General features: G+C 37.0%; 1 protein-coding gene across 1 annotated transcript in view; it reads right to left on the bottom strand.

The window, feature by feature from the left end:
• Positions 1–397: 397 nt before the first annotated feature.
• Positions 398–27,678, bottom strand: part of LOC104278646 (cohesin subunit SA-2-like) — a gene marked incomplete at its 3' end in the record, with an annotated part of 36,273 nt that continues 8,992 nt past the window's right edge. The window contains 26 exon segments of the mRNA XM_009875674.1: positions 398–475; positions 771–897; positions 2,454–2,567; positions 2,653–2,842; positions 3,302–3,507; positions 4,134–4,262; positions 4,809–4,957; positions 7,121–7,222; positions 8,338–8,477; positions 8,846–9,020; positions 11,530–11,622; positions 14,550–14,630; positions 14,734–14,821; positions 15,013–15,083; positions 16,599–16,802; positions 17,882–17,971; positions 18,138–18,230; positions 19,055–19,158; positions 19,893–20,010; positions 20,652–20,763; positions 21,593–21,700; positions 22,244–22,323; positions 22,414–22,512; positions 23,400–23,523; positions 23,638–23,711; positions 25,527–25,678. Of these exon segments, the coding sequence (XP_009873976.1) occupies positions 398–475; positions 771–897; positions 2,454–2,567; positions 2,653–2,842; positions 3,302–3,507; positions 4,134–4,262; positions 4,809–4,957; positions 7,121–7,222; positions 8,338–8,477; positions 8,846–9,020; positions 11,530–11,622; positions 14,550–14,630; positions 14,734–14,821; positions 15,013–15,083; positions 16,599–16,802; positions 17,882–17,971; positions 18,138–18,230; positions 19,055–19,158; positions 19,893–20,010; positions 20,652–20,763; positions 21,593–21,700; positions 22,244–22,323; positions 22,414–22,512; positions 23,400–23,523; positions 23,638–23,711; positions 25,527–25,678 (3,101 nt within the window).

A 27,678-nucleotide genomic window follows, 5' to 3' on the forward strand; every position in this document is an offset into this window, starting at 1 on the left:
CCCCAAAAATGCAAACCATCCAATGTTGACAATTGGTACTGATATCAGTCACTCAACTAAGCTCATCACAACAGGAAGTTTGCCTTTAATATTGTGTATGTGCAATTTTTATTGTATTTTTTTAAAGCTCTCTGCTACCATCCTCTGAAAGGGTCTTCTCATTTTCAAAGGCTTCTGATTTTTACATAGCTACATACAGAAGATTAAGAACAAAAATCCTATGAACTTGCAGAGAACATTGACCACCTCAGAATTTATGAAGCTGAGTTACAGCAGTCTGCCAAAATAAGCTAATGAAGATGACCTAAAGATTGCATTCTTTCTACGTAAAATTTGAAGAATATTGTAACCTTAAGACTGATTTTACATTATTTTCCTCTTATGTAAGTTAACCTACCGATTCATCCATGATTGAAGCAGGGTCAAAGAAATCTGGTTTTAGTTCCGTTCTTTCTCTCCTGTTCTTTGATGGCGGCTGTAATTTCAGAGAAAAAAAAAAACCCACACAGTTTTTAAACTGTAATAAATGAAGCTGAACTCTCAAGTAGTAAGAATTTAGAGGGGATAAATGCTGATCTCGTATTATTAATTATTACAGAAGTAGTCTTGCTCTTTGTATGGCAGTTTGAACAGGTGGCACCTGGATAGAGATAGTGGCACAGCTGTTTAAGAATGTAGGTATCAACAAGAACTATTTTTCTGTTTCACCAAAAGGAAATTTTGATTTGAATATCCTACTTAAAAAAAAAAAATCCAGATAAATTTCTTACTAGGTCTATGTCCATGGTGTCAAAATCCATGCCTTCGTTGAGATCTTCAATCCGCCCTTCTGATGACATCATCACGTCTTCAACAATTGGCTCTTCATCATCTTCCATTAGACTTGTGCCACGTCGACTGAAATAAAAAGAAAACCCCAACTGTTTACTGCTAAATCAAGTTAAGTTTTATCTGAATGTTTAAAAAGCTAATGTTCAGTAAGGAACTGCCAATAAATAATTTTATTAGGCAGAAAAGAAATTCAGTAATTAACTAAATGTATAACTATTATTAAAGAAAGCTGGTATTTAACCATATAGAACATACTGAGAGTGAGGGATCTTTGTTAGATCAACTTGTTAAACTTTGTGGTACATCTAGGTGGGCACCCTGTGAGGCTGCAGGATTTGATAATCACACCCAATTCAGAGATTTCTGTGCCAGTATTTCAATATTCATACCCAAGTGAGAAAGAACCTAAGTATTCCCACCTAAAGAAAAATTGTTTCTGCCTTATGACAAGGCAAGGAAGAGTATCTTTGCAATTAAGTGGATACATAAAACCCTTTTCAAACATTCCCACAGAGTCCTTCATCCTCTTTCCTTGCAATTTCTACATGCAACATCAGACCTTGTAAGAAAAATCAAGGAGTAATTCCAATGATACTAACTGGTGTAACTACATGAAAAAAACCCACGCTGAAACTATGTGACATGAAGTACTAGTATTAAAGAATTAAAAACAAGTAGAGGAAATCTGTAAAGCTCCTCATATGTGTATGTCCATGCTTTTTGCTCACAACTTGTACTTTTCTTCCGTAGAACCATGCAATCCCCATTAAAGTAGAGAACTTGTAAAACTAGCCTTCCCCTCCTCAGCTAAACTAGCTCCGGCACACAATTTCACTAGCGTGCACATGAAAACACACATATGATGAATCTCTTTGAAGTAAATCACACCATGGTAAGAATGTATGACCTCTGAGGGACAACATTTTAGACTGTCTTCATCTCTGTTGACAATATGGAGGACTTGACAAGGTTTTGGTGTGTTTGGGTTGAGAAGTTCTAGAAAAACCTGTAGTACAAGATTCCTCTTAATTTTGGCATCAGTTTGTATCAGACAAAACCTCTACTGATCACAGGAAAAGAAATGCTAAAAACAGCAGTTTCTTTAAAGGGCATACTTTTCTAAAAATAAAAAAGCAGCTGAACTCCAAACTTACAGTACGGAACTCAAATAAAAAAGAAATAGAATTAAACTCAGCAGGATCTTTCTGCTTCACACATTGAACACCTGCTTTGAAACTCATCTTTAACTTTCTATTTCTAAAAATGATTCTGCCATAAGGAATTTATAAAAAAGATATTTTGCATGTTGCACTGATTATATTTATCTGCCACAGGTGGCTTTCAGTGCAACAATCAGTTCCCTTTATTATACGAAGCACACTACCATTTAATTTTTCTGGAATTCAAGTTCAAAAAAAAGCAAGGAATCAAACAGATCTACTCTGCTAAACACATTACCACACTTACACCACTGCGTTTGGAAGGCAACTTAAAGACAGAGGAACACATCACTCGGAACTAGAATACGTGTCCCTTTTAAAAGGGAAAGGAGCAACAACCCATGTAGTAAACAAACACCTCCCTTCCCCAAGGCCCTGAAGGAACACTTAACTCTCACTCACATAGCATGTTGCAAGTTGGTTCTCAGCTTGACGTAGTTCATCGCTGCCCTCTCCTGTTGTTGTCGCGCGGCTTCTTCCTGTTGCCTTTGAGCCAACATCCACGTTACTTGCGTGCTTAAAAAGACCATTATTCTATTTTAAACATGAACTGGGTTTGTGTATGAACACTAACACAAAGCAGACCTAGTCATCTACGTACTTGTAATCGAGCGGAGCTTGGTGGTGTTCCGGCTGCATAGGATAGACACCCATGTAACTTTCTTCAGGTCGCAATCTCTTGGGCTCCCTCATGATTGTGGAAGTAAGCTGAGGTGTCTGCATCATGACGGGTGTGTGCATCGTCTGCTCCCTGTTCAGCCACACACTGTCACTACTGCTGCTTTCTTCAGCTGGAAGGAAACAGAGGATATTAGTAAGTGTTTTCAAAAACACTCTCTTTTTCAAACTTTTCGAATTTTTTTCCAAAAAAATTGGAAGCATGACTTAAACACATGTACCTTCTGCTTACTGTAAACCAATTTCTTTACTTTTTGCCACAAAGTCTTACATGTGCCCCCAAATGGCCTGGATTTATAACCATTAGCTAGAGCATTTAAAATACTTTTATATCCTGGGACTTAACGTAGCGTAGTGCCTTTATTTCCTGGCGAGAATCAGTGTTATGTTATTCAGACTCTTCATGTGAATAGTTTTCCCACTAAGATACATACAGACACAGAAAGTTATCCTGTTTTAAAAATATATGTTAAAGCATACCAATTCATTCAAGCTAACAAATAGGCACCAACATGTGTTGTTTACATGAGTAGCTACTCTAGTAAATTCTAAGATGAGAAAAGCCCTAATACCTTCAGGTACTTTCCGTTTCCCTGTTGCTGGCTTTGTCTTCTTATTTCTTACTGTAGATCCTCGACTACTAATTCCACTAATCACTGACATAGTATCATCATCCCCACCAGCTAATAAAGAGTTTCTGTAGGACATGAGAGGAAGCCACACATCTTCTCTTCGTAGAGACATCTGGAAGGTCATAAACTTCTCCAGGTAAACATACCTTTAAATGGAAAAAATAATTACAAAGATGCAAAGTATGTGTAACAAGATGTTAACAGGTCAAGGTAAGTAACTACCAAAACTAACATGCAATGCTCCTTATCTAGTTAACAAAAAGGCTTGACAACAACAAATTCGGAATATGATTTCTGTTCATCGACCATAAGCAACTTGCACCCGAGGTGTCAGAAAACACACACATCATACTGGATTACTGCTTGGCCTTGTGTGCTTGACAGGCAGCTCAGATAACAGAGGCCTGGGACAGATGTGTGGGCATCTCTCACATCCCTGCCCTGCAAAGCTATCGTGCGAGTCCTGGGAACTCAGGCAGAGCAGCAAGTAAAACATAACAAAGCAGCGCGACGAATACCACACGCCTTCTAGCAAGGAGGGATCTCCTTGTGCCTGCACTGCTGTTTATCGAGCTGCTCGTGTGATCACTGTCCGTGTGCCTCATCTGGCTGCTGTTGCAAAGATTCTTCAAGATTCTCAGCCAGCAAGAATAAATCTACTCTTCACATTTCAGCTGTGGTTTGTGGTTGCTCCTGCGTCTGGCCTGTTTCAGCCCACACAACAATTTATGTTTATCACTATCAACATTAAGAATATTAAGAAAATACTTACACTGTTCTTTTGTCTTGTCTGAGAAGTTTGGAGGAGAACTCACTCAGAATATCAAGAAACGCCAAATTTAATGGTGGGTGGCTCTCACCTTGTGGATTAGGCTCCTTAAAAGCAAATTCTATGCCATCCCTAAGAAAAAGTTAAAAATTACGTCACATAAAGCATAAATTAAAGTAAAAATTCTAAGCACTGGGAGCTATCAAAACTGAACAACTTTCTTCTATGACAAGGAAGTAGTAGTTCAACGTTTCCATATTCTGGCACAACAAAAAAAAATAAAAATCAAACACTATTTGTAGTTTGAATCTGGATACACTCTTTCTGTTGTGATTCTTCTACTTTGCGTTTCAAGTTTTCTGCATGAGGCCAACAAGACCACCACTGACAGTGAAGCGGATCAGTTCTCACTGCTACAGATAAGACACCAAGAATACCTTTTCACAAGAGCATCAACACTGGTATCATTTACAGGCTTATACACGATGATGAAGAACATGAACAGTGTTAAACACTTGGACTTAATTCAGGGACAAAACTGCAGTCACCTCCTAATACTGTCTTTAGAGCTGATGTGTTTCGTATTAACAAACTGATTTTGAAAGACTGAAGAGATATTTTCATGTTAGTCAAGAAGGGTTTACAAAAAAAGGGAAGTAATACAAAGCACACAATTACTTGTGTAACATAGCAATAGCTTCTCTTGTTTTCAGCTGATCCAGTCCAAACGTTAAAGCAAAACGTCGAGCAAGTTCCTTTATGCCACTGAATGTCGGCGATGATCTGTCAAAATTATAACCATTTTCTTGAATCATTTCATTGAAAAGCTGTATAAAATGAAAAGGGAGGTTTTAGTTTATTAAAATATTATACCAAACTTCAGACTAACAGACACAGAGCTAAGCTTCAGTGAAAAAAAAAACAAACCCAAAACAAACAAACAAAAAAACGTTTTGCAGCTTTTTTCCCCCCTTTATTTGACATCCCCAAAGGGAAGGTTAGAAAGGCCAAGTCAAGGCTACTCTTGAAGAGCCTGCACTTCAGAGTTAACCCGTGAAACGCACACTGTCCGAGTACGCATCACACTGTACATGTGCTGGATGACACATTTCAGCACTTCCTTAAATGAGGTGTTCTAGAGTTAAGGATACTAAAAGTTAGTAAGAATCCCCAATACATACACTAATGGAGAGGAAATAAAAAGGGTAAATTCTCACCTGTTTGTCAAACTACTACTTTCTAATTTATTTTTTTGCATCTTTTCAAAATTAAGTATATTTAAGGCATTCTAAAATGGAAATCTGTCTTCAAGGAAGTTGCAAAAGACACCAGAAACTTTGCCACTGAGGATCAGACTTTTAACCACTCATAAATCTTTGGCGAAGCTGAGCACACAGAACTTTAAAATCTTCCTTTTCTTTGATCAATCCTTTTCTCATCCTACCAAATTTGACTGCAACTCTGTTCACTGATTTTCCTACTATTTTCTCATTTTGTATAACACACTCACCCTTCTCTCTCCCAAATAACACAGAATAAAACAAAATCAGACTTACTAGAGCTATGAACATGAGCTTTTTCAATTGCAGACACATTCTGGCACAGTTACGTGTTTTTCTTTTTTTGTTGCTATACCTCACTGCAACTTAGTTACTCCCTTTAGCTGCTATCACTTCTAGTATTTGTTCTCTGGATAGTTACTTTTTTAAGTTTTCCTGGAAAAAACGCTAGTTACATGTCTAACTTTACATGTGGGGTTTTCTTTGTCATGTAATACCTGGGTCCCCTCATGTTATTACTGTTACTGCCACCTCAGGATGGCGTAACTGCCTCCCTATCATGTGTATAATTGTAATTATTACATTTGCTTCCTCTGTCTGTCCTTTAAAATGTAAGAGCCTGGTTATCCATGACATGGAAAAGACTAATAAGGACAGCATCTACCCAACACCACAAGTACTTTTTAAGTCTGATGAAAAGTCAGCAAAATCTGCAAGAGAATTTAATTGTGTATTTTACGTTGCAGTTCCACCAGCTACTAAAAGTCATGCTGCTATCAAAAACAAAAGCCTCATCTTCCCTTGTACTGGCAATATCCATACAGATAAACCAGTTTGGGAGCTTCAGTAAGGACCTTTTCTGGATTGTTCTCAACTAGGGTCAATATCTAGATCTATATTCAACTATGTGGCTCTACAACCTCCAGTGCAAAAAATGAGTGGGGAAAGGAAGGACAAATTGGGGTACATTTTTCCCTTCATCAATATGTTGGATTACAGTGGTTTGCAGACACGTGGCTTTATTGTCCTGATGCTGTAAATAAGATTCATGCAGACGGTTCATGTGAGCAGAGGAATCTGACTCTGACCTCGACTGAATTCATCAGGTCTCCACACAAACAAGATCATTTACTGAAGAGAGTATTAAATCATGTTTTAATTTCAAAGATGGGTGAAGTCCCTACCAAACATTAAGAGATAATGAATTACTAAAACTTCACATTAATTCTCAGAAGAGTTAAAAAAACCAAACCAAAACAAAACCAAAAAACCTCACACACAAACAAACACCACACACATGAACAAAAGCACAGAATTCCACCACACAGACAGGAAGTGTTTTCCCTTGTTTATCTGTTCATAAAGAAGTAAACCAGCAGTTTCACACCCGTTTCTGAACATGTGACTCGGACTATTGTTTGAGAGTTAAGAAGGAATCACTGAATTACATTTGTTTTGTGCAGAGTCAGACTCTTTTTGTATTTACTGACCTCTCACACACCAAATACTGTGCTACAGAAAGGGTAAGCATAGGAAAACTTCTGGAAGTTTTTCAAGCAGTTGCAGAAACCATGTTTCAATTTAGACCTATTTATCCCTATCTTCCTTAGGAATTTCTTCATTATTACCTCTCACACTAGCTACTGAACTACAGAATGTGATCTACAGTATGGAATTTCATGCATAGAAAATATTATAAATCATTCTTACCTGCTGCAAGCTAAGAATAAGTGTTTTAGCACACTGGATTTTGTCTATCTGTCTTGTTTTACTCATTGTTTCTTTAATAATATCACCATAGTCGTTGTAATACTAGGAAAAATTTAAAAAAAGGTTAACTTTGCATTTTAGTTGAAAACATTATAACTACTGATTTTTTCCCGAAAACAACATCTAGGATTTGCTGGGTTTTTTTTGAAAAAAAAAAAGAACAAAAAAAAGAACAGTTTCAGAAGGAAAAGAACTAACATGTTCATGATTACATCATCAAAATGATATCCTAAACAACCTCCAAAATGATAAAACCCCCTCAATTCAGGAAGAGTATATCTACTTTTCATTCTTGTCATTAATATTACTTTAGAGACAAAATGACCTATTTATCTTCAAGGCCATGACACATTTGTTAATGACACATGTTCCCCCCCTTCAGGGTACAAGATTAGAATTTAATCTTGTTAGTAACTCCTGTAAATCTGGTGCGGAGCCTTCTATTTTCTCTGCTGAAAGGAAGCACTTACAGACAGCGTCACAGCCATAAATTTTCCAATTCTTTTAAGTATTTCAGGTTCAATAAAGACCCAATTAGTTATTTAGAGATACAAAATATTTGTAGGGCACTCAGGCAAAAGTAGGCAGCCCATATTTTAATTTTTTTTTAAGGTAGTCACCAAGGAGCAAAGTTTTATCATGCTCACAAAATGAGAACTCATATTATCATGCAGCTGTGAATCCCAGGAGCCAAGAAAAGGATTTTATATTTAAGTCAGAAACAGATACAAAGATCAATTGAGGAGGGTGGAAATTGTTTTTTCCCCCTCTACTGGAAAGTTTAAGCTGAAATTATTTGATGAGGTTAGACATCACAGAGTTGATCTTTGTAAAGACATTCTCAAAAGGCCTGTTAAACCAATAACTGAATAAAAAAATCTATCATTGATCAGCATAAAAAACTCTAATCTATTAAAAACAACAAAAATTATTATCAAGTTTCCTTCCTCTCTGCCCACTACTAACATACTGGAAGACTGTCATTTTTTCTTTGAAGGAAAAAGAACTTTTAAAGGCCTACAAACTACTAACTCCATAGTTGTGAAATCCTTCACATTCTGAATCAGTTATTTTTTAAGATAAGTGATAATTAAAAAATCCACAGTGACTGTATTCTAGTATTTTTTTCAAGTTTCACTACTAGGCTTTAGATTTACCTTCATATATTGCTTGAAAATGTCTGCAGCTGTATTCATTTCCACCACAGTATATACAATGAGCTTACAAAAAGCTGCAAGTAGATTTCTTCTTTTGTGCAATGCTTCAATTTTGCTAGCTTCATCATCCTGCTGTCCATCTAGAAAGAGTTCAGAAGATGAAAACTCTTAAATACTTCATGTTTAGGCATTTTTATAAAACGTGATGTGGGCTAATGGTTAGGATTCAGAAAAATCAAATCTCAATTCATTGCCCCCTGACAAGTCTCTTTTCCCGATATGAAGACATATATATTTGTGCCCATTAAAGCAAACCTTTAAAACAATTATCCTACATGTCCCCAAAACAAAATGCTTCAACTGGCTGCTGCTATTTAAAAGACAAACCTACCTCTGTGTCCATGCACAACTCTCAGTGTCAGAAAAAGAGAAAAAAAACCACACACAAAAAAGCAAACAAGTATATTAGTTAGAAGGGAAACAGGAGAAACCTAAGTTTTGTACAAACCTGCACTATTATTATCATCATCCTGATCAATGAAGACATGATCCAAAATAAAACTGAGCAGTTCAGATTGCAGCGAAGAATCAGGAGTGTAAACAAGTGGTTCCAACAGGTCACGTCCTCCTGTCATAATCTGATGACTGAAGATCATCAACACATCACACAGAATTGTGAAAGCCTATCAAAAAAGAAACCGTAGTAAATACTTGCTCAGAATATGTACACTCATGTACAGAATGAGGCTGCTTAAGTCCTAAACAACCACACAGGCCAACTGGAAGTCATAATGTGCATGGCTTCTTAAAGGAGGTTGCTGTATGAAGACTGGATCTCCAAATAAAAGTATTGCACAGATGAAGCCAACCAAATATGATAACATGAGATTAAAACATGAGGAGCCTGAAACTCCCAAATTCTGCCTGCTGGATACATCGAGTCACTACCGAACACTGTGGACACCAACCACAGTACAGTCTCTTTTCCCTTTGTTTTAAACTGTCTCAATCATATTTGTGGAACATGGAACAGCTGAGGTCATTCGGTCTCTTTAAATCCTAAAGCATGTCTTGCTCCCCAAAAAGCAATCACCTTTTCATTTTGCTGGCTACCTTGTGCGTTTGACAGATTTCAATGTCTGTACTCCACCTCCCTGGAAAGTTCTTAGGTATAGGTACCTAGACTGACATTCTTCAGACTAACAAACCAAGGCACAGCTGGACCTCATCTCTTGGACTCTAATCTCTTAAGTAATTCCATTTAAGGAACAGACCTGTTCTCCAAAGCCTCAAAGCAAATATTACTAATTTCCTGGTCACAAAAATATGTATGATCCTCCAAAGTTCCTTGTGCCCTTTCATAAGATTAGAGAAGGAAAGCAGAACCACGGCTATTATACCCTATGTGTTCTAGTTTCTAGAGCTTTTAACCAAATCTGGGAGTTACAGTCTTTTAAAGACATCTACTCAGAGCTTTGGTAGTTGTTGTTACTCACACTTTTACACCCTACGCTTGTGATGTGCACACTAGACAGCTCTCTGACATAGAACATGCCCATTCAGTTCCAGGAATATTCTTGTTAAAGCAAGAGTTTCAAAAGATGTAGTTCTGGAACTCAGCGGACCAGATTTTCAATTTCAAGCTCAACTAGGTTGTTAATTTGTTTAATTAATGAGTATATCCAGAGGATAGCTTAGACTTTCCCCTCATAGCGAGATATTTTTCTTTCATTTTAGCATTCTAAAAGTTGTTACAGTAATTCACTTAGAATTAATCCTGCTATCAGTAACCTGTGCTCTTCACTGGAACCCCAAACTCCTGTGAGTGTGTCCAGAGAACTATCTGACTACAGCCTGGAAGAGACAAGCCAGTGCAGTTTAGAGGATAGTTTAGACTTTCCCCTCATAGCGAGATACTTTATTTTTCTTTCATTTTAGCATTCTAAAAGTTGTTACAGTAATTCACTTAGAATTAATCCTGCTATCAGTAACCTGTGCTCTTCACTGGAACCCCAAACTCCTGTGAGTGTGTCCAGAGAACTATCTGACTACAGCCTGGAAGAGACAAGCCAGTGCAGTTTAACCTTTTCCTTTGACCCTGTTACCCTCAGAATTCAAGACACTCATTTCCCCACTTTTTTTTTTTTTGTAACAGAAGAAATAACAAAAAACAACCCCCAAAACCTTCATGCCTAACATTTTTCTTCAAAAAAACCCCACAGGACTTTTTTCTCCTGCCTGACATGTCATGACTAAATATCTACATATCTTACGTCTAAAATAGTCAAAAATTTACTTTAGTTAAAACTCTCCCCAACAAAACAAAACTGTGAGTGACTGACTATGAAACTGGTAAAGTGAAAACCACTTCTCCAAGCAGTACAATCATTGTTGAGGCTTCCAAGCATTTGCTAGAATGGTCTCCAAAAGTTTCTCAATCACACTGTTAACAACTGACCAACGTGTGAGCGTAACTAAGGGTGACTGGGAAGAAGAAATACCACTTCCAAAAAAAGAATCCTCTTAGGTTATGGTGCATACACGTCCAAGTGTAAACACACACACGCACACTCAGGTTAGGTACTCTTTCTTTTATTCATGATTCAGAGATTCCCCAAAACCCTGGGACCCTGAAGAACTGAGGAGTATATTCTGTATGCAGCATCATGATCAAGGGGAACAGATGGAGAAGTTGGCCCTGTATGTCCTCACAAGTTTACGGCCTGAGGAGGAAAGTTGTTCTCACAATTACTGATGGGCACATGTATCTCCTCTCTTTCAAAGAGCTGCCCTTAGGTCTTCCAGCTCCAAGTCTACAAATCCACAATCAGCTCCACCAGCGGTGTGTCTCACGACCCCAGGGTAAGCAAGAGCTTTGAAATGAAACTTCCCTATCTAACTTATAAACCAGAAAGCCTCTACCATGAGCCAGCCTAGCTGCTCTTTAAAGCAACAAAACAAAACAAAACAAGTCTTTGAATAAAAGTTTGTGCTGCCTAACATTACTAGAAAGAATCAAGTTTAAACTGATTCTGCAAGTCTACCTAAACTACCTAAAGGAGAGCAAAGCATTAGAAGTATGGAGTGTGTTCAGCCTAGAGAGCCAAGACACACCACAGGCCCACCTGAGCACTGAAAATATTAGTAAGAGGAACTTTCTGAAGACTACAAGGATAAACAACAGTCACTAACCTGTTCCTTAACAGCCGTGTTCACATTGGTCAGGTAGTGTTGACAAATTTGACAGAACACTCTCATCTGCTTCTTTAGACGGAGAAGGTCCTCCTGTAAAGAGAAAGATTTCATGTAACAGTTTTGCTTTTTCAATTTTATAGTCACTTTTAGTGTATTCATTTTCACAGAGCTATCCACCAGACCTCGTACATAGTCCTAACATAAGTCCAATTCATTATTTAAAAATCAGTATTACAAACAAAATCAGTAAGTAGCACTTTCCTCAACTGTGTCAACCTATATATCACAAAAAGAAATAGAAGTCGAGATGAAAATAATGATACTAAATTATTTTTAAAACAGTAACAAAAAACCTACCAACCCTCCCTTCTGCCAATAAAGCCCAAAACAATCCAGAGCATAAAGCATTTTCTCTTTAAAATTTCTGTATTTTTAACCCAGGGGACAGATTTTAGGCAGCTGTTTATAACTAAAATAGACAAGGCTAAATGGTATTATTTGATTTTATTTTATTAACTCACCGCTTGGGGATAAAATAAAATGTCACATGAGAGACAAGGTTTTCTTCCTCTCTTTAACTGATAATAAAATAATTTTTAAAAAGTATCTTTTTAAGAGTTGCAATAACTTCTAGAAAAGTAGATTATTTAGCAAATAAAGTACTACTCTGGCACAATTACCCTCCACATGTGCAGCACAGTTGGTTTTACTCAACCACGTGAAGATTATAGCACATGTAGAACCGGGGAAGTCATATTACAAAAGATTAACTGCATAATTAGCATCAGTCCAGACAAAGAAGAAAAACCTCCAAGATAAGTTTAAAAAGTATCCATGCAATCTAAACCAAAAGAAGTCTCTCCCTTAGGAAAGCAGATAACACTGGTCCAACGTGTCACTTGATCTCAACAGGACTCTCAACAAGAGCAGCAGCTGCTTCTTCACTATGAGTTTAAGTACTGTACGATTTTAGAGCGCCTTCACTACATGAAACTTCTTTCAACACTTAACATCGGCACACTAATCTGAAGGGGAAGAGAATTACACAAGAATCTTTCCTTTATAGAGAATTATTCATTTATATTAAAAAATAAATTGAACTATTTGTAGTATTTTATTTTATCAGCCTATTTTATGAAGCTAATTCAGATACTCAGTCAATCTGTCCACAAACAGCATGCAGCTTGCAGTTAATTTTGTCACGGAATAAAAAACAAAACTAAAAAAAAAGAAAAAAGTCTTTTGGCACAGTACATTTCTGTCACTTCTGCTTCTGTGTTTCAAATTGTTTGCTGTAATGTTCCATTGGCTCTGAACAGAAATCAATGGAACTTCGGTACGTACCTGGTGTGTTTGGCAGCAGTCAGCCAGTTACAGATAATAAAATAATTGTGGTTCATAAGTTAAACCTATGAAAGCTTTAATCTACCATATTTTGTTATACAGGAGCAGAAAACAGTCTCAATAAAGGATCACTTTTCAAATAAGTTCTTTTCATTCCTGGTGAAAGTGTTACAAATTACAAAATAGCAGAGTTAATCTTGATTTCTAACCTAGCTTTTCAGTGTTTAGCTCAGCTTCTGTCACCAAGCTTGTGATAAAGCTTTAATCACTACTCCAAAGAAAACCTCAGACTGCTGCTTACCCTTTAAACTAACAGATCTTTCACAGGCATAAGTGGCTGTCAACAATCTACGCATCCACTTCATATCTTTTCGTCGGGAAACGTTAGAGGCCACTAAAAGCTGGTAAACTAGCTGGGCAGGCAGCACTGAACTGCACCTTTACTTAACACATCTTCAGACTGTAACTGTATCAGTAAGGCCACAATTATTCACAGGACTAACGAAATCTCAACATGATGGGGGGAGGAAGCAGAAAATAAAGGCCCCCCCAAAATAACTTGTGAATCCTCATATTAAAAGTTTTTTGTAATAATGGATTATTAATTAATTATAAATTACAATATTCATTAAAAATTATTAATCTTGTGAGTTCTCTTTGTTTTCTCCCAAGTAAACAATGACAGATGCCTACAACTTCTTTTTCTCAAGTATGGCAATCCAAGTGCTTACAAAACCTGAAGCAGCTACTTATTTCACCTCTGACATAAACAAAGGATTTGTTATCAGTAACTCCAATAACAAAGTGCAACTCCAGCGTAAATTTCCAGTGAAAGAGCACAAAACGTACTCTCTTTACAGGACTGTAGATGGATTGCAGAAAATCATTGGTTGTTTTTTTTTTTAGTTAAAGAAATATTCAGAATGTTTCATCACTTATGGACTGATTTATAAATTCTCTAGCCTTTCAAAGACCATCTTTCATTAGGTAGCTCACACAGCAAACCACTTAATTGCTCTCTTCAAGCAATGCTGTCCAGTGGATACAAGGAACATTAATCCTTCCTCCAGGATTTTCCAGGAAGCAAAATCAGAAAGATGACATTTGCCAGAGCTTTGTCCTTCAGGATTACTACATTATTCCCTAATAAAGTCTGAAATTTAACTTAGTCTTTTCCTATCTTTATTCCAAGTACAATTGCAACATACTGAGCAATGAGAATACTATGCCAATGTGCAAACACTTTCACGAATTTGTCACCAATACTTCAGTTTGCAAACAAATTCTGCTACCTGAGAGCAGCTAGACTGACTATTCTGGTTTAGGAGTGGTATTCTACCCACCCGCAGCACTGTTACTGTGCCAGAGCAGCAAGTATTGCATTTGTTTACTGCAACTATTTTAAAATTCCATCAAATTAAACATAATATTGATGTTTAATTAATAAAACATAATAATTTAGAGAAATACTAGTTTTAAAATTCAAGCATTCCACTACTAAAGCAATGAATTCTGAAGAACTCATTAGAAAATACTTAGGCAGGTATTGGTATAAAAAAGGCAAAATATTCCAGTCTTAATTCCTAACTAATTCCACCACATTAATTCCCACCTGATGACACTGCAGGTATGTACAAATGTTTATTTACTAATACAGCTAGAAGGCGGCATACCTTAGTGGAACTGCTTTCAGTAACTTTTGCTAGCTGCCAAAGGATTACATAATGAGTACACTGCAGTGCATGGATAACGATCTGAAATCAAAAGGAAAAAATGCGTTAGATGACAAAGGTCAATAAAAGAGAGCAACAAAAGCTAGTTCTTGTCATACCTCAAGAAGGCGTTTTAACTACACACCTGCTCTGGCATGTCTCCATTTTCAATACCAGTTTTCAATAACTTATAGTTGCAGCCAAACAAGTCCCATCTTGACAGGTCATGAGCACTGGAGCATTAGAAATGAAGCAAAAATGTAATTTAGCTAACGCCATTTCTGCCATCTGACGTTACCAATTACAACAAGCTTAACTAAACAGAAAAACCTTCCAAGTTGCATTAAAGAGATATCAAATTAAAAACAAACAAAACCAACCCCTCACCACAAACCCTGACAGATGTCTCCAGAAGCCTGCTTACTTGTGAAAAGCGGTGATTCTCTTCAGTGTTGACAAGACTTGATACGCATCATCTTCATCAGGTTCCTCACCCTATTTAATAATTACATGGTAAGATATCCCAAGCAACACATGCTACTAGGGAACTTATGAAGACTTAAAGAAAACCCCATCAAAACACCAAAAACACCAAACCCCAAAATACATCCCCTCCAAACCCAACCAACAACAACCAGAAGACAGAAATGCATCTAAATTATTTAGCAATGACACATTTGTTTTTACAAGAGTTACATAGTTTGAGAGAGAAGGTAGCAGTTCATGTTTAGAAACCATCAGCAGCACAAAGGTGAATGAGGGAAGCAGGAGGGGAAGGAACAGGGAGGGGGCAGGCAGGGGAAGGAAAGAAGTCTAGGATAACAGAATACGGTGTGTTTGTTATGTAGGTGCTTCAATTTTCTCTGAAGAATCCAGCAGAGGCCACTGTCAGACAATAGATACTGGACAAGATGGGCCACAGGTCAGTAGCTAAATCTTACTTTAATCACAGAAAAAAGTCTTTGGGAGAGGCAAGGGAAGTGTTTTGTTCCAATTTTCCTAGAAGTTTTGACAAACTTGCATTTGGAGGAAAAAGAAGAGTAAATAAGGAAAAGGTCCAAGAAGTATCTGTTTAAGTACACAGGATAAACTGAGGTGGCAGAAACTCCTCCCTGGTGTATCACAGACACGGCAAGTCCAATGCATTTTACTGTGCGGTACTTGCACTCCTTTACCACACACTATGGATTTCAATACTTCTTCCAGACTACTTGACGATTTTCCCTCAAGCCAACTGTCTGACATGCTCTGCTTTACCTCTTAGTCTTTCTTTTTCTCACAAAGGGGGAAATAAAGTGATTACTAGGCACATTTCTTACATAGTCTGCACCTGTCTAGGGCTTCTAGAGAATCCCAGTTCAGGCTAATAAGAGGAAAAGAAAGCTTGATAAAATAACTCTGCATTTGAGAAGCAGAGAGCAAAGTCATCAAAAAGAAGCTTCCTATGCTCCATATCATGGATGAGGAGGAGAAGTTTTGTCTGAACATCAGAGATCCCATATAGTGAAGTTAAATACTGTATCAGAAAATTCCCACTCTTCAGATTAGCACAGTGGGGGAAAAAAGTGGATTTTAAGCTATTAACTCATTCAGCACGGAAGGAGGAGTGTTTTCTAGAGACTGAAATCTACCAACAACATGCAATCAGAGGCAAGACTAACACTAGTACATCTGAAAAGAATCCAAGTGGCATTACAATGCTACATCTCCCTAAAACATGAGCTTCAAAACCTGAAGGTGAAAAGTTTACATCATTTCATAGCTTATCTGAAACTTATCTCAAATTCTCAAAAGACACTTGTCAAAAGATTAAAGACTCACTATCTTGATTCAAGGCATACTCACAGCAATGATATTCTTGTATTACTGTGCTTGACTTAACAGTATTGAAAGTAAGAAAGAAGTTCCCATCCCTAACTCCCTGACTTGCATAGGAAGGCAGAAAAAAAAAAAACCCACCCTGGAAATATTTACAGGGGCAGGAAAAGTTTATCTTGCACACTAAAGTACCTCTTGCAGGAAGTCTTCAAGAAGTCGATTAAACTTGTCTGCCAATTCATCTATTAACTGACTTCTTGCAATGTCAACCCTGTTAAAGATTGTGAATTCCTCATTACAGAGAGCGTGGTATGTTTTTGAACAGGCTTCCAAAACATCTGTATCTGTGTGCTTCTCCACAATATCCCGGATTTGTCGCAGTAAGGCATCCAAATGCTACAAGAAAGGTGAGACACGGAAAAAAAAAGAATGTATTCATATATATATATATACACACCCCTATATATATACATACACACACATATACACACACACATATACATATCTTTACAAAACCTTCCGAATTTTAAGATAGAAAATCAATTTATTACTTTTTTCATTATGATATATAACACAAAACACTTCTAGAAAAACAGTGAAGATTCTGAGCAAATGAAAAAAAAAAATCTATTTAGCAAAAATTAAGTAGGAGCTTGCCAAAGGCTAGACTCAAGGCATTAAGTCTTTAAAAATTTGCAATTGTCAGTAAGGTTTTATCTAACACTTGAATTTGCAATGACAACAATACAGAAACATTTACCTCTCACTCACACAAACATTTATACATAGTCTTAAAAGCTGTATAATTGAAGATTTTGTTTCCTAATACTCCAATGTCAGCACTGACCCCAGTTGTTCATACATGCCAGCCCTCTACCTGAATTGATCACTGCTGCTCTATCCTTGCTAAGCTATGCTATCAATTAAACTTTTTCTTCCTTTTTTGACTGTTTCCAGCTCCTTCGTTCATAATACAGCAACTGCATCACAGAAGGAGATAACAGAGATGAGAACAACTTCAATTCCATAGCAGATAAAATGACAACAGTACCTACAGAACTTCTGATGTGGTAGTTTTTTCCCTTTTTCATGCAGTGAAGATGGTGTCTCATTAGTTTCAGTGATCACAGAAATAAAACTTATCAAGTTTTTTTCTACAAGCAGCATACCTGGAGCAAGACCACAAGCCAGCAACAAATGCTCTTGCGTAATGTTAATCTAGCTGGAAAGATTCTCTGTTAAAATCTTGCCAGACAGGCCTTACAAATGTAAGCTTTCATTCCTACTTCCAGTCTCTCCAAGAACAGGAGCCACTGATGCTGCTGAAGTCGAAGTCTCACTCTCAATAAGGGTTACAATCAAGTCTCACACACACAAAAAAAAAGAGACCTACAATTGTGACTGAAATTCCAGCGACTAAGTATAAAGTCTGGGTTTTCACCTTTTGTGATATGTGTTATTGAACGTCACCTCACCTTTTCCAACCTCCCTGTTGTATAAATTTCCAAATCAAAGTACTGTGGCAACTGCAGTAAGTTGGTGACTTTTTCTGCATCTACAGAATACTGTAAAATTGACAAGAAAAAAAAGTTTAAAGTCTTGGACAACACAATTTGTAAAGGACAGTCAAGTATTAATACAGACTAATAAGAAGACTTGTACAAGCCATACAGTTAATTACAGCCCCTATACTTGTTAACATTGCAACAGTCCACACAGAATTAAGCCTACCTTTGCTAGCAACTGAGGAAGGGCCACTGCAAAAAGTTCGGTAATTTTTGTCCTGTCATCCAACTGCGTTTTCTTTTCCTTTGCTGTCAGCACCTAAAATATCCGTATGGTAGAGATTTTACAACTAAACTAATGCAGCTTTGCACCAGAACTATTAATGAAATGATAAGTAGGTAAACAGGCCTTCTAGTATCACTATACTATAAGGTCTCTCTCTATCAAAAAGCTAAGTAAAAAAACCCCAACATTCAGCACTCGAAATAACCCACAATTAAAATTACACATAATACTACTGAGATCTTGACAACAGAAGTGACAATTTAGAAGAAAAAGTTTACACTTGTTGAAATAAAACCCCATGCTCAGAATTCTTCACTCGAAAATGAAAGAGCAGCAAACCTTCTGCTTACCTCTAATTTTTAATTAAATTTACTCAATTCATATATCCATCTGATCTTCATGCAAGTTTTCAACCTGTACTTATATATGCTTGTTACCAAAAGTTGTAACATTCTCAAAAGCAGTTCCCTTCCCGGCTTCAGGCCCCAGCACGAGGGCTGACTGACTCTTATGTAAGCAGACAAGGGCCGGTTGGTGGACTGTCCTCCTTCCAAAGAGACTACGAAGTATTCCCTTCCCTCATTTTGCTCTCAAATTAAAAACAGTTTTAGCTCACCCAAACATAGATTTATTTTTTTTTATTCTTTCCAATCAGTACTTTATTCAAATATAGAAAAAGTGAACTAGCTAGGGTCATCAGATATAGGAGGCTGCAGAGACCCTGAATTCCAGATTTCCATTCCTTCAGCAGCAACAGCCTACAACCTCTTCCTTCTTCCCAAACTGCCCCAACTGTCCCCTTCTTTCCAAACAGAGTCATTCCCACATCTCTAGAGAAGTAGCTTTTTGCTTCCTACCCTCTTCCCCGTTCCTCTTCCCACAGGAGGATGACATTCAGCTGCTTGCCGAATTGTACAAAGCATTATTTCAATCAGCGCGCTTTCCTGTCTATCCGTTAAAGCTGAAATTTAAGAAACAGATGTTAATACACAGCTTGATTTTTCATTTTCCATGAGTATTAGTATCTAAACATCAAAATATGTTTTTTTTTTAAAAAAAAACCAGACAGACATTTAGGCCAATTGCTCATTTCCAGGTGTGGGGGTGGCACAGAGGATAGATAAGATAAGAACCTTATGAAACATCACAAGAAAATATTTAAACTGAGGGACTATCACTGGATGAGTCACAGAACAGGATGAAACAAATACCAAGTTTTATAATCATTTCAGTTGTTTATAATAATTTTAGTTCCTTTTCATTTTTCAGAGGTCCATTTACTAAGTACTACGAATTACAGAACCATGCCAGGGGCTGTTTGGTTTTACTGTCATTAAAGAAATGACGGTATTTTTCCAAACGATAGTTTTAACACTAAATAAATGAACCAGCTTTACAAACAACTCAGATTCTCCAATGCCAGAAGTGCGGCCTGAACCTGTGGAACAACAGGCTATGGACACTGACTATTTATCTCCTTTTTTCTCCCTTTTTTCTGCCCACCATTGTTCTTCTGTGTCTCACTTTCATGCCAGAAGTGATCTCTTTCTTTTATGATTAGTATTAGTGATTTATTACCATCATGTAAAAATATAGAATGTATGGGGACTCATCCATACAAGCATCTTATTTCCTTATAAATCAAGACTGTCAGAAATTGCATAGCAACACAAACACGCGTGAATTATCTCTTACGTTCTTCTCCATTGAGAGGCTCCTCCAGCAGCAGACTGTTCATACATTCCCAGTCCTTCAAGAGGTCTGTTGCACAGTCCCACATGCTGTCCACAAGATAAGCAGCATGTTCATGCAACTAAAATAAGAACAGATTAAGATTTTTTCTTTAGCAGCAATAAAAATTCATTACAAAACTTGCTATAATACAGGGTATTTGTCTCATTTGGCTCCTGTCCATGGCAAAGAAAAAAAAAAACAAACCAACACTGAAAGTTGAGAGCTCTCTGGTTCAATAGAAGATTCTCTTCTCCAATTTTACTTAAAAAGATGAATCCAGACCAACTGCTACGAGTAATGCTGCAAGATTTGTCCGAACTCAGGGAACAGGGGGGAGGGTGTGAGGTTTTTTGGTTGTTTAAGGTTGTTTTTTTTCCTCCTCTCCTATAAATCTCCTAAATGACAACTTCTTTCCACCTATAGATTAGTATGAAGAACAACAGAAGGATATTTGCCAGAGTAGAGCTCAGAGCCTGTCTCAACACTGGGTACTGCACAGATCCTTCACATAAACACAACCTCACAAAACAGTCTTTTGGCACCCAGGTTACTCAGATAATAGGAAAACCACAACACATTCACAGTTACTAAGCACTAAGTAGGGAAAAGTAAAACAACTACTTAAATAAAAAAATTAAGACCAAAAAAAACCTCACCCAAACAAAAAGAACAACATCAAAACATACACAAAACCAAGGATATCCCTGAAAATCAATTTACCTCACTTTCCAAAAAGAAAAACACTAATGTCTTGACAAGATTAGCATTTGGACTTTGTCTTCCCCTTCTTTTGAGTATTCCATCATCTTCAGGATCTCTGCGGCTGAAAAGTCTAAAAGAAAAATTATTGCAGGACAAGTTTATTCTTCATTGCCTTTGCCACAGTCAATTCATACCAAAACATTCTTTTTTACAGACACACACTTAATACTTTGCTGCTCCACATTTTGTTTTGAAAGGAAGTAATTTGGGACAAGTATCATTTGAACTATTTCATATATGCTGAGTTGGTAGTTCAGTGACTCTTCCCAGTGGAATGTATAATTACACAAAATACTTAAAAACACCAGTGATAATTGCAGGTGCTTGACGTCCCATGCTCCTCTTTAGCAAAATACATTTTCTAAAGCTCCCCATGTAAGAATTTAAAGCAGCAAAGAAACACTGGAACGAGATCTGAAAAGTATTAGACAGAAACTAATTTCTCCTCGCTACACATCTGGCGTGTGTGAATCTCTAACAGGAAAACACTTTTTGGAATGCTCATACAAACCAGCTTGCAGGAGGGAGGGTGTTGCGACTGCCAAACAAGAAAATACTCGTTATGATACACACACAAGTTCTAGGTACCCAAGTACACTAGCATTTTCAGATGTTTCACAGAACACAGAAGCATGGGGAGATGACAGCAGACTGTTGCTTTCATAATCCCTGTAGGTAAAGGCTTTTAAAGTGCAGCCTTCAAAATTACTCTCAATTTCCCATTCAGAAACGCTACAACAGTTCAAAAACTACAGTAGTGTTACATTTTCTGTAAGTTATTTCTTAAGGCCACTTCATGATTCAGTTTTTCCTTTTCTTAATTAAAATTGAGAATCAGTATTAATGTACACAGCAAAATCTACAGGAACAAGAAATAAACTACAATTTTTCCACCTTACTTTTTATAAAGAAATTCCCCTGCAGCAACTGCTACTGGCCGGTGAGCTGAATAAACCAGATGGTAGACATTTTCACAGTCTTCAGCAGTCAGAACTTCTTCACTACTCCTAGGGATGAGAAGAAGGAGTAAAAGACACACACACACAAAAAAAAAAGCCGAGTCAGAGTATGAACTCTAATGAGAGAGATGGCAATGAAGGGCAATGAAGTAGAATCTAACCCTTTTCCTTCAATATATCATCCTAAAACCCACAAGATAGCTTGTTTCCAAGTTTTCCCAGACAAAAATTACTGGTAACATATGAGCATTTGGTAGAAAGTTATGCTCAGAAGTTCAACTAACTGTATAATGTTCAATGCATACTGTATTTCTTCAGTTCAAATATTCCACAACAACTTCAAATCTGGGAGGCTGAAGTCTAAGTTTCTAGCCTCTACCCTTCTTTAACTGTGGCAGATAGTAACAGCACTGTTACTAACTAGATTACTTTTGAAATTCCAATTTCTTTGAGTGCAAAATGTGTAGACATTTCTCTAAACTTTGGATTATTTGATTCTCTCATTCTGTTGTCCTCACGCACAGGTATGAGACATACTTTTAAGTTTTCCTACTTGTTGTAGGTCAGATAAGGAGATATACATGGACTTACTGTAAAACAAGAGTGAGTAATTTTATTGCTTGGACTGCAACATCATATTCTTTGTCAAGAGTCATAGACACAATTCTATCCTAAAAAGAGAAAAGAAAGAGTTTTCAAAGAGGAAAGAACTGTAATACAACTTTTTCAAAAAGCACTTAAAAACATGAAGTTACACTAACCTTGAACCGACTGGTAAAGAGTTCCAATTTGGAATTAAGCTCTTTATTGTAGTAAAGCCCTTGCAAAGCAGTTAGGCATTTGAGTCTTACTTCTCCTTGCTAAAATAGAATTAAGAACTGCATTAAAAGTCAAGTATGGGATACAGATGTGATCTTCAAGTAATAAAAGGCAAGTTTCTTTTGCACTCTGAATTAATCTAGAGACTAAAATTAAATGCTGTCAAGACACACTATCAAGAATCATTTTAATGATGTAAGAATATGTGCCTGCTTGTGAACAAGCTACTGAAGGAAAACAGAAACGAAACAAAAAACACCAACCAAACAGAAAACTCCAAATCCATGAACAGCTTAGCATGAGTGACCCCTCATTGTTTCGCTTGAAATGTGACAGCTTGAAGTCTCCAATTCAAAAACTGAGACAATGTGCTGAGTCAACAATGAATCCCAGTGTATTTGTAAACTGTATCTGTTGACCACTGCAAGCAGAGAATAATCTCTAGCTGGTAGCTTGTAAGTAACAGCTTGAGGCACTCAGCAGCACAAAAGGGGACTTATTTCATGCTTTTTAGAACTTGCTGAGAAGGCTAAAAGGTTTCTTAACTTGGCAAAATAGAGAAAATGTTTGTTAGGCTATATGACTGGACTGGATTACTCCATATGAAATGCATTAATTTTAAAGAGTTAAGTATCATAAAGTAGAAGTCTGCATCAGCAATAAATAAATAGAAAAAGCCATTTCCTTACTTAAAAATAGTTAGTTACTTAAAAATACACATATATATACACACACACACTCCTACACTCTCTAAAATAATTTAAAAGATTCAATTCTATTTTCCATATATGTTGAAATGCCAGTGCTTCTGAATGACAAGAAAAGCAGTGACTGAGTTAAGAGATTAGGATCTAGTCTGGCAAGATCAAGAACCAGAAACGTGGAGGCATGTTTCGTGATTCTGTTCCTTTTCCCCAGCACAGCTTACCTTATCATGCATAGTCCACCCTACATATTTTAAGTAGCTGTCATTGAGAAAGGCATCACTGTACATCTTCATCCATATCCCAATCTCTTCAATACAGATGGCTCTTATTTCAGCAATTGCATCTCTGCGGAAAGAAGTGAGGTAACAGGATCAAACAGATGAACAATTAGAAATAACTTGTCACTAGCTTCTAAAGTAAGTTAAGGAAACTACAAATTACTTACTAAGAGAAACTTACCGGTATCTATGCACAAAAACACCTTTAAATATTGCATTCATCATGTTTTCTATTTCATCCTGGTTTTCCTGAAGCTGAAAGAAGGAACAGAGTACATGAACAGTAAGCAGCAGTCCTACAGTCCATTCAGATGATGCTGATGTCAGACATAGGAAATTAAGTTAACATTTGCAAGTGTGGCCATTAAATCCTTTCCCAAAATATCCACAAACCTCTTTCACAGCACAGTATGCTATTATTTAAGGAATTCTATCTACCATAGTACACAAATTTTAGTAATTCTGACCACTGGAAAACTGTTCCTCAACTGTAACAAAGACAATGGAGGCAACAAATCCAGTCTCAGAGTAACAACATGAGAGCAAGGCAGCAGAGAACCACAGACTGGCCTAGGCTGGAAGGGACCTTAGGGATCATTTAATCCAACCTCCCTGTCATGGGCAGGGACGCCACCACGCTAATGAGTTGGTAAGTGATTCGTGCAATATTCCAGAACCCAGAAAACTGTATTTGCTTTGAAAGTGCAAGAAGGTTAGCTACAAGATCTGAAAATAACTAAATATGATCAGCATATTCTTTTTGCAGTTTGAACTACGAAGGCAGGACAAACTGAAACAATGTTAATGAGGAATGATACTTTAGTGCATCAGACTGGGAGGGAGGCAAACCACACAACTCGCCCTCTAATCCCAAGAAACCACCAGAGATATTACCCAGATGGAGGTGACAAAAATCATGCAAAAAGAATCAATGAATAAAGTGAACTTTAGTACTGACTTACAAATTAATCAAAACCTCAAACACCAGATCTTACTGTGAGGCTTACTTTCATTTAGTACAAAAAATTAAGAAAATCAAAACCAAAACTAGAAAAGCTGGTAAGAAATCCTAAAGCTAATATACGTAAGAGCAACTGGGGTTGGGAAAAGTCTCGATTCTCACATTATTGCTTTTTCTGTGTATCTATGTGTTACTTAGAACAGACTGGTCCTGCACACACATCTAGCACAACTATATTTAATGGGTGTTTAAGGGATCAGACTCAAGCTGCAAGATCTTTGTGAGATGATCAGAAATCAAAGTTGTCAGTTTATCTGAGTAGTCAAGAAAGTAAAAATATCAACAGGTAACAACATAGAAGTTGAGGAGCAAAGGTGAGATGCTTCCTTTGATCATTACATAGTTATTTCTAACATCTAAAAAATACAAAATACCACTTCCCTCCAAACTAAAAAGTCAGACCTGGATGAACTAGGGCTTTCAGCAAGACAGCACTGTCAGCAATGAATCAGCAGGTCTCTTTTACACAAAAAGAAAGAAAATAGAAGTAGACTGAATTTTGAATTTTGATAGCGCTTTCCATAACAGACAGACTTATCTAAAGCCTGTAAACACACTTTCTACTGATGGCATTGACATCATAAAAGCAGCATTTTGCTCCAAGACTGGCTTCTCCAGAAGCCAAGAAGTCAATGCATGGTAATTTTTGTTACGCATTTTTTGTTACACATTTGAACTCAGTTTAGGAAACTAATCAAGAAATACAACAAAAAATTATCTATTATGGATTGCTGTCTCTCTTGCTAACTTTACTAAGGTGGCACTAGGTGAAAATTTAAGAGTCTATATTTACGTATTTTTACAAAAAACTAGGTGGCAAGAAGAAAACCTTTCAAAGTTTTTTTTCAGAGATTAAAACGCAAACAACTTAAAAAATTAAACAGGAGAACTAATAACTACCTTCATTAAAAAAAAAACAAAACAAACAAGAAACAAACCAAAATCAAACCAAAAAACACAGAAAACACAAATCACAGAACAGGATTAACAATTAAATTGTCATTCATCAACACTCCTTCCATGCACACCAGCTAGACAGTTGCACTAACCTCCTTTCTTTTCTGTAGTAAGAGTTCCAGCCTATCATTGGCTCGTTTCCCAATTATTTTATTTCGTTCTGCTTCATACTGCCGCTGTGTGTTGTCCATGTTAATACTAAGATTTAATGCCACATTCACTAATGCAGTCATAAGCTTCATGGCTACAAAAGAAGTGAAAACAGTAAGGACTATTTAAAATGTTACGTGATCTAAGAAAAATCATTAAAAAGACGTCCTGACACCTCCTCCTGTCAACCTTTTCTGTATTTATGAAAGTACAAATCATTGTAAATTTCTTGATATGCAGACTTCAGCAGTGTTTTAGTAAGTGCTGCCTCAATACTTACCAACACAACAGATGAAATCAGGAAACAACAAATTTTCATTCTTTTCTTTCTGGCAGTTTTTTAATACTCTAAGTGTTATTGCTGAATTGAGACAATGGACATTCTTTCTCCAAAAAATGGAGTGTGGAATGCAAAGATTTACAAATATAGTCCAGGAAATACTCAAAGGATTCCATTATTAGAATCAGTCAGCAGACCAATCATTCAACCTCAAACACACAAGAAGTGTCTTCAGAATAGACACCTTAGACCACCAATGCCACCATATCACACCTTTCTTTTCCCCTCAATTTAATTTCCATGAGAGGCTGTTTTCTTCAAACATTCCTTCATTTGCAGAAGCAGAGAAAGGGCAGTAGCCAATCAGAAGCCAGAGAATTGACCAAAATTTAAATGACACTTGAGTGGAATTTTTTTTGCATGCTTTTATTATTTCTGAGTCCAGAAATCAGGAGGTGATTAACAGTATATTTGTTCTTCTTACGAACTTTAGAAACAGCCAGGCATGACACGGCTTGCATCAGCAGCGCGTACACGGAACGTTATTAAGCCTGTATCACTGGCACAAAGGTGATGAGTTAGGCATACAGACATGCACAGATACTGAAACATCATCACACACCGTCATCTCAAAGGATATCAAGAAAGAAAAACAAGTCTAGGCTAATCATAGAAGCCAACATTACCGCAAATAACAGTAAATATGGATACAGGGATTCTGTTGGCTGCCTCTACCCCATACAAAACACAATCATCAAGAATATAAACTATAATCTCATGAAATGCACACGTAGTTATGCAAAAATCAACATAATTAACTGCTGACATGAATAAATGCAAACAGACTAATAAAAATAATTTTGCATGACAGAAATTAACATGCAATGGGGCAGTTTCTGCAACTTGCATTCAGGCACAACTCAAAAAATAAAGTAGTAAAAGCTCATTTTTTAAGAAATAAAATTTGTATTAGTCACATGGTACAATAGTCAAACTGATGATACAATATAATCAGTATGTTCTGAAATAAAAGGGTTTGTTCCTCTCGTCTTAATAAACGTGGGGAGGCTCCCAGCAGCAGCCCGCGCGCAGCGTGCTGATGTATGTTCAAGAAGACGATCGCTGAGCAAGGAACTGGCCAGCCAGGCCAGCTGAAGGCAGCCGTGCATCGGCCAGTTCCAGTGAAGCCACCAACAACTACTGCCAGTGTAGCTGAAGCTCGGTTTCAGGTACAGTCTGAAGTCAGCCCTGCCTAGGCAGAGCGCTGCACAACACCCTCTGAGACCCTTCTCCACTCATCAATGCATGTGTAGAACTTGCTCATTCAAGCAGCTTATCTTTCCTCCAAATAATAATGTATTTATTTAAAACATTCCATACTTAACTCCTAAGAGATTTCATTGTAATTTAACCGATTTGAAACAAAAATCACACAAAAAGGACAAAGACGTGAAATCATACAGAAATTTAATGTCTACATCACTGATGAAGCATTCTTTATAATTATTCCTAATGCAATGAACAGAAATGCTAGTTTCAGTGACATTATGCCATGGCCTCGATGAACAGCACAACTGAAATTTGTAGTGAAAATTGCATCCAATCTAAAATATGATTTCTGTTGGCAGAGCATGAACAGGTTCAACTGCATTTGAGGTTAAAAAAAGATACCTCCACCCTTATGACAAAACACAAACTTGTAGAATCAACAGAAAGGTTCTCTTCTATTTACTTTTCTACTAGACTTAAAGCTAACAAATAAATAAGTATTAGACAGCTGCTAAAGAATACTTTAAAATAAAGCTGGCCTTCAG

Source organism: Apaloderma vittatum, unplaced genomic scaffold (assembly GCF_000703405.1).
Source record: "Apaloderma vittatum isolate BGI_N311 unplaced genomic scaffold, ASM70340v1 scaffold24988, whole genome shotgun sequence".
NCBI lineage: Eukaryota > Metazoa > Chordata > Aves > Trogoniformes > Trogonidae > Apaloderma > Apaloderma vittatum.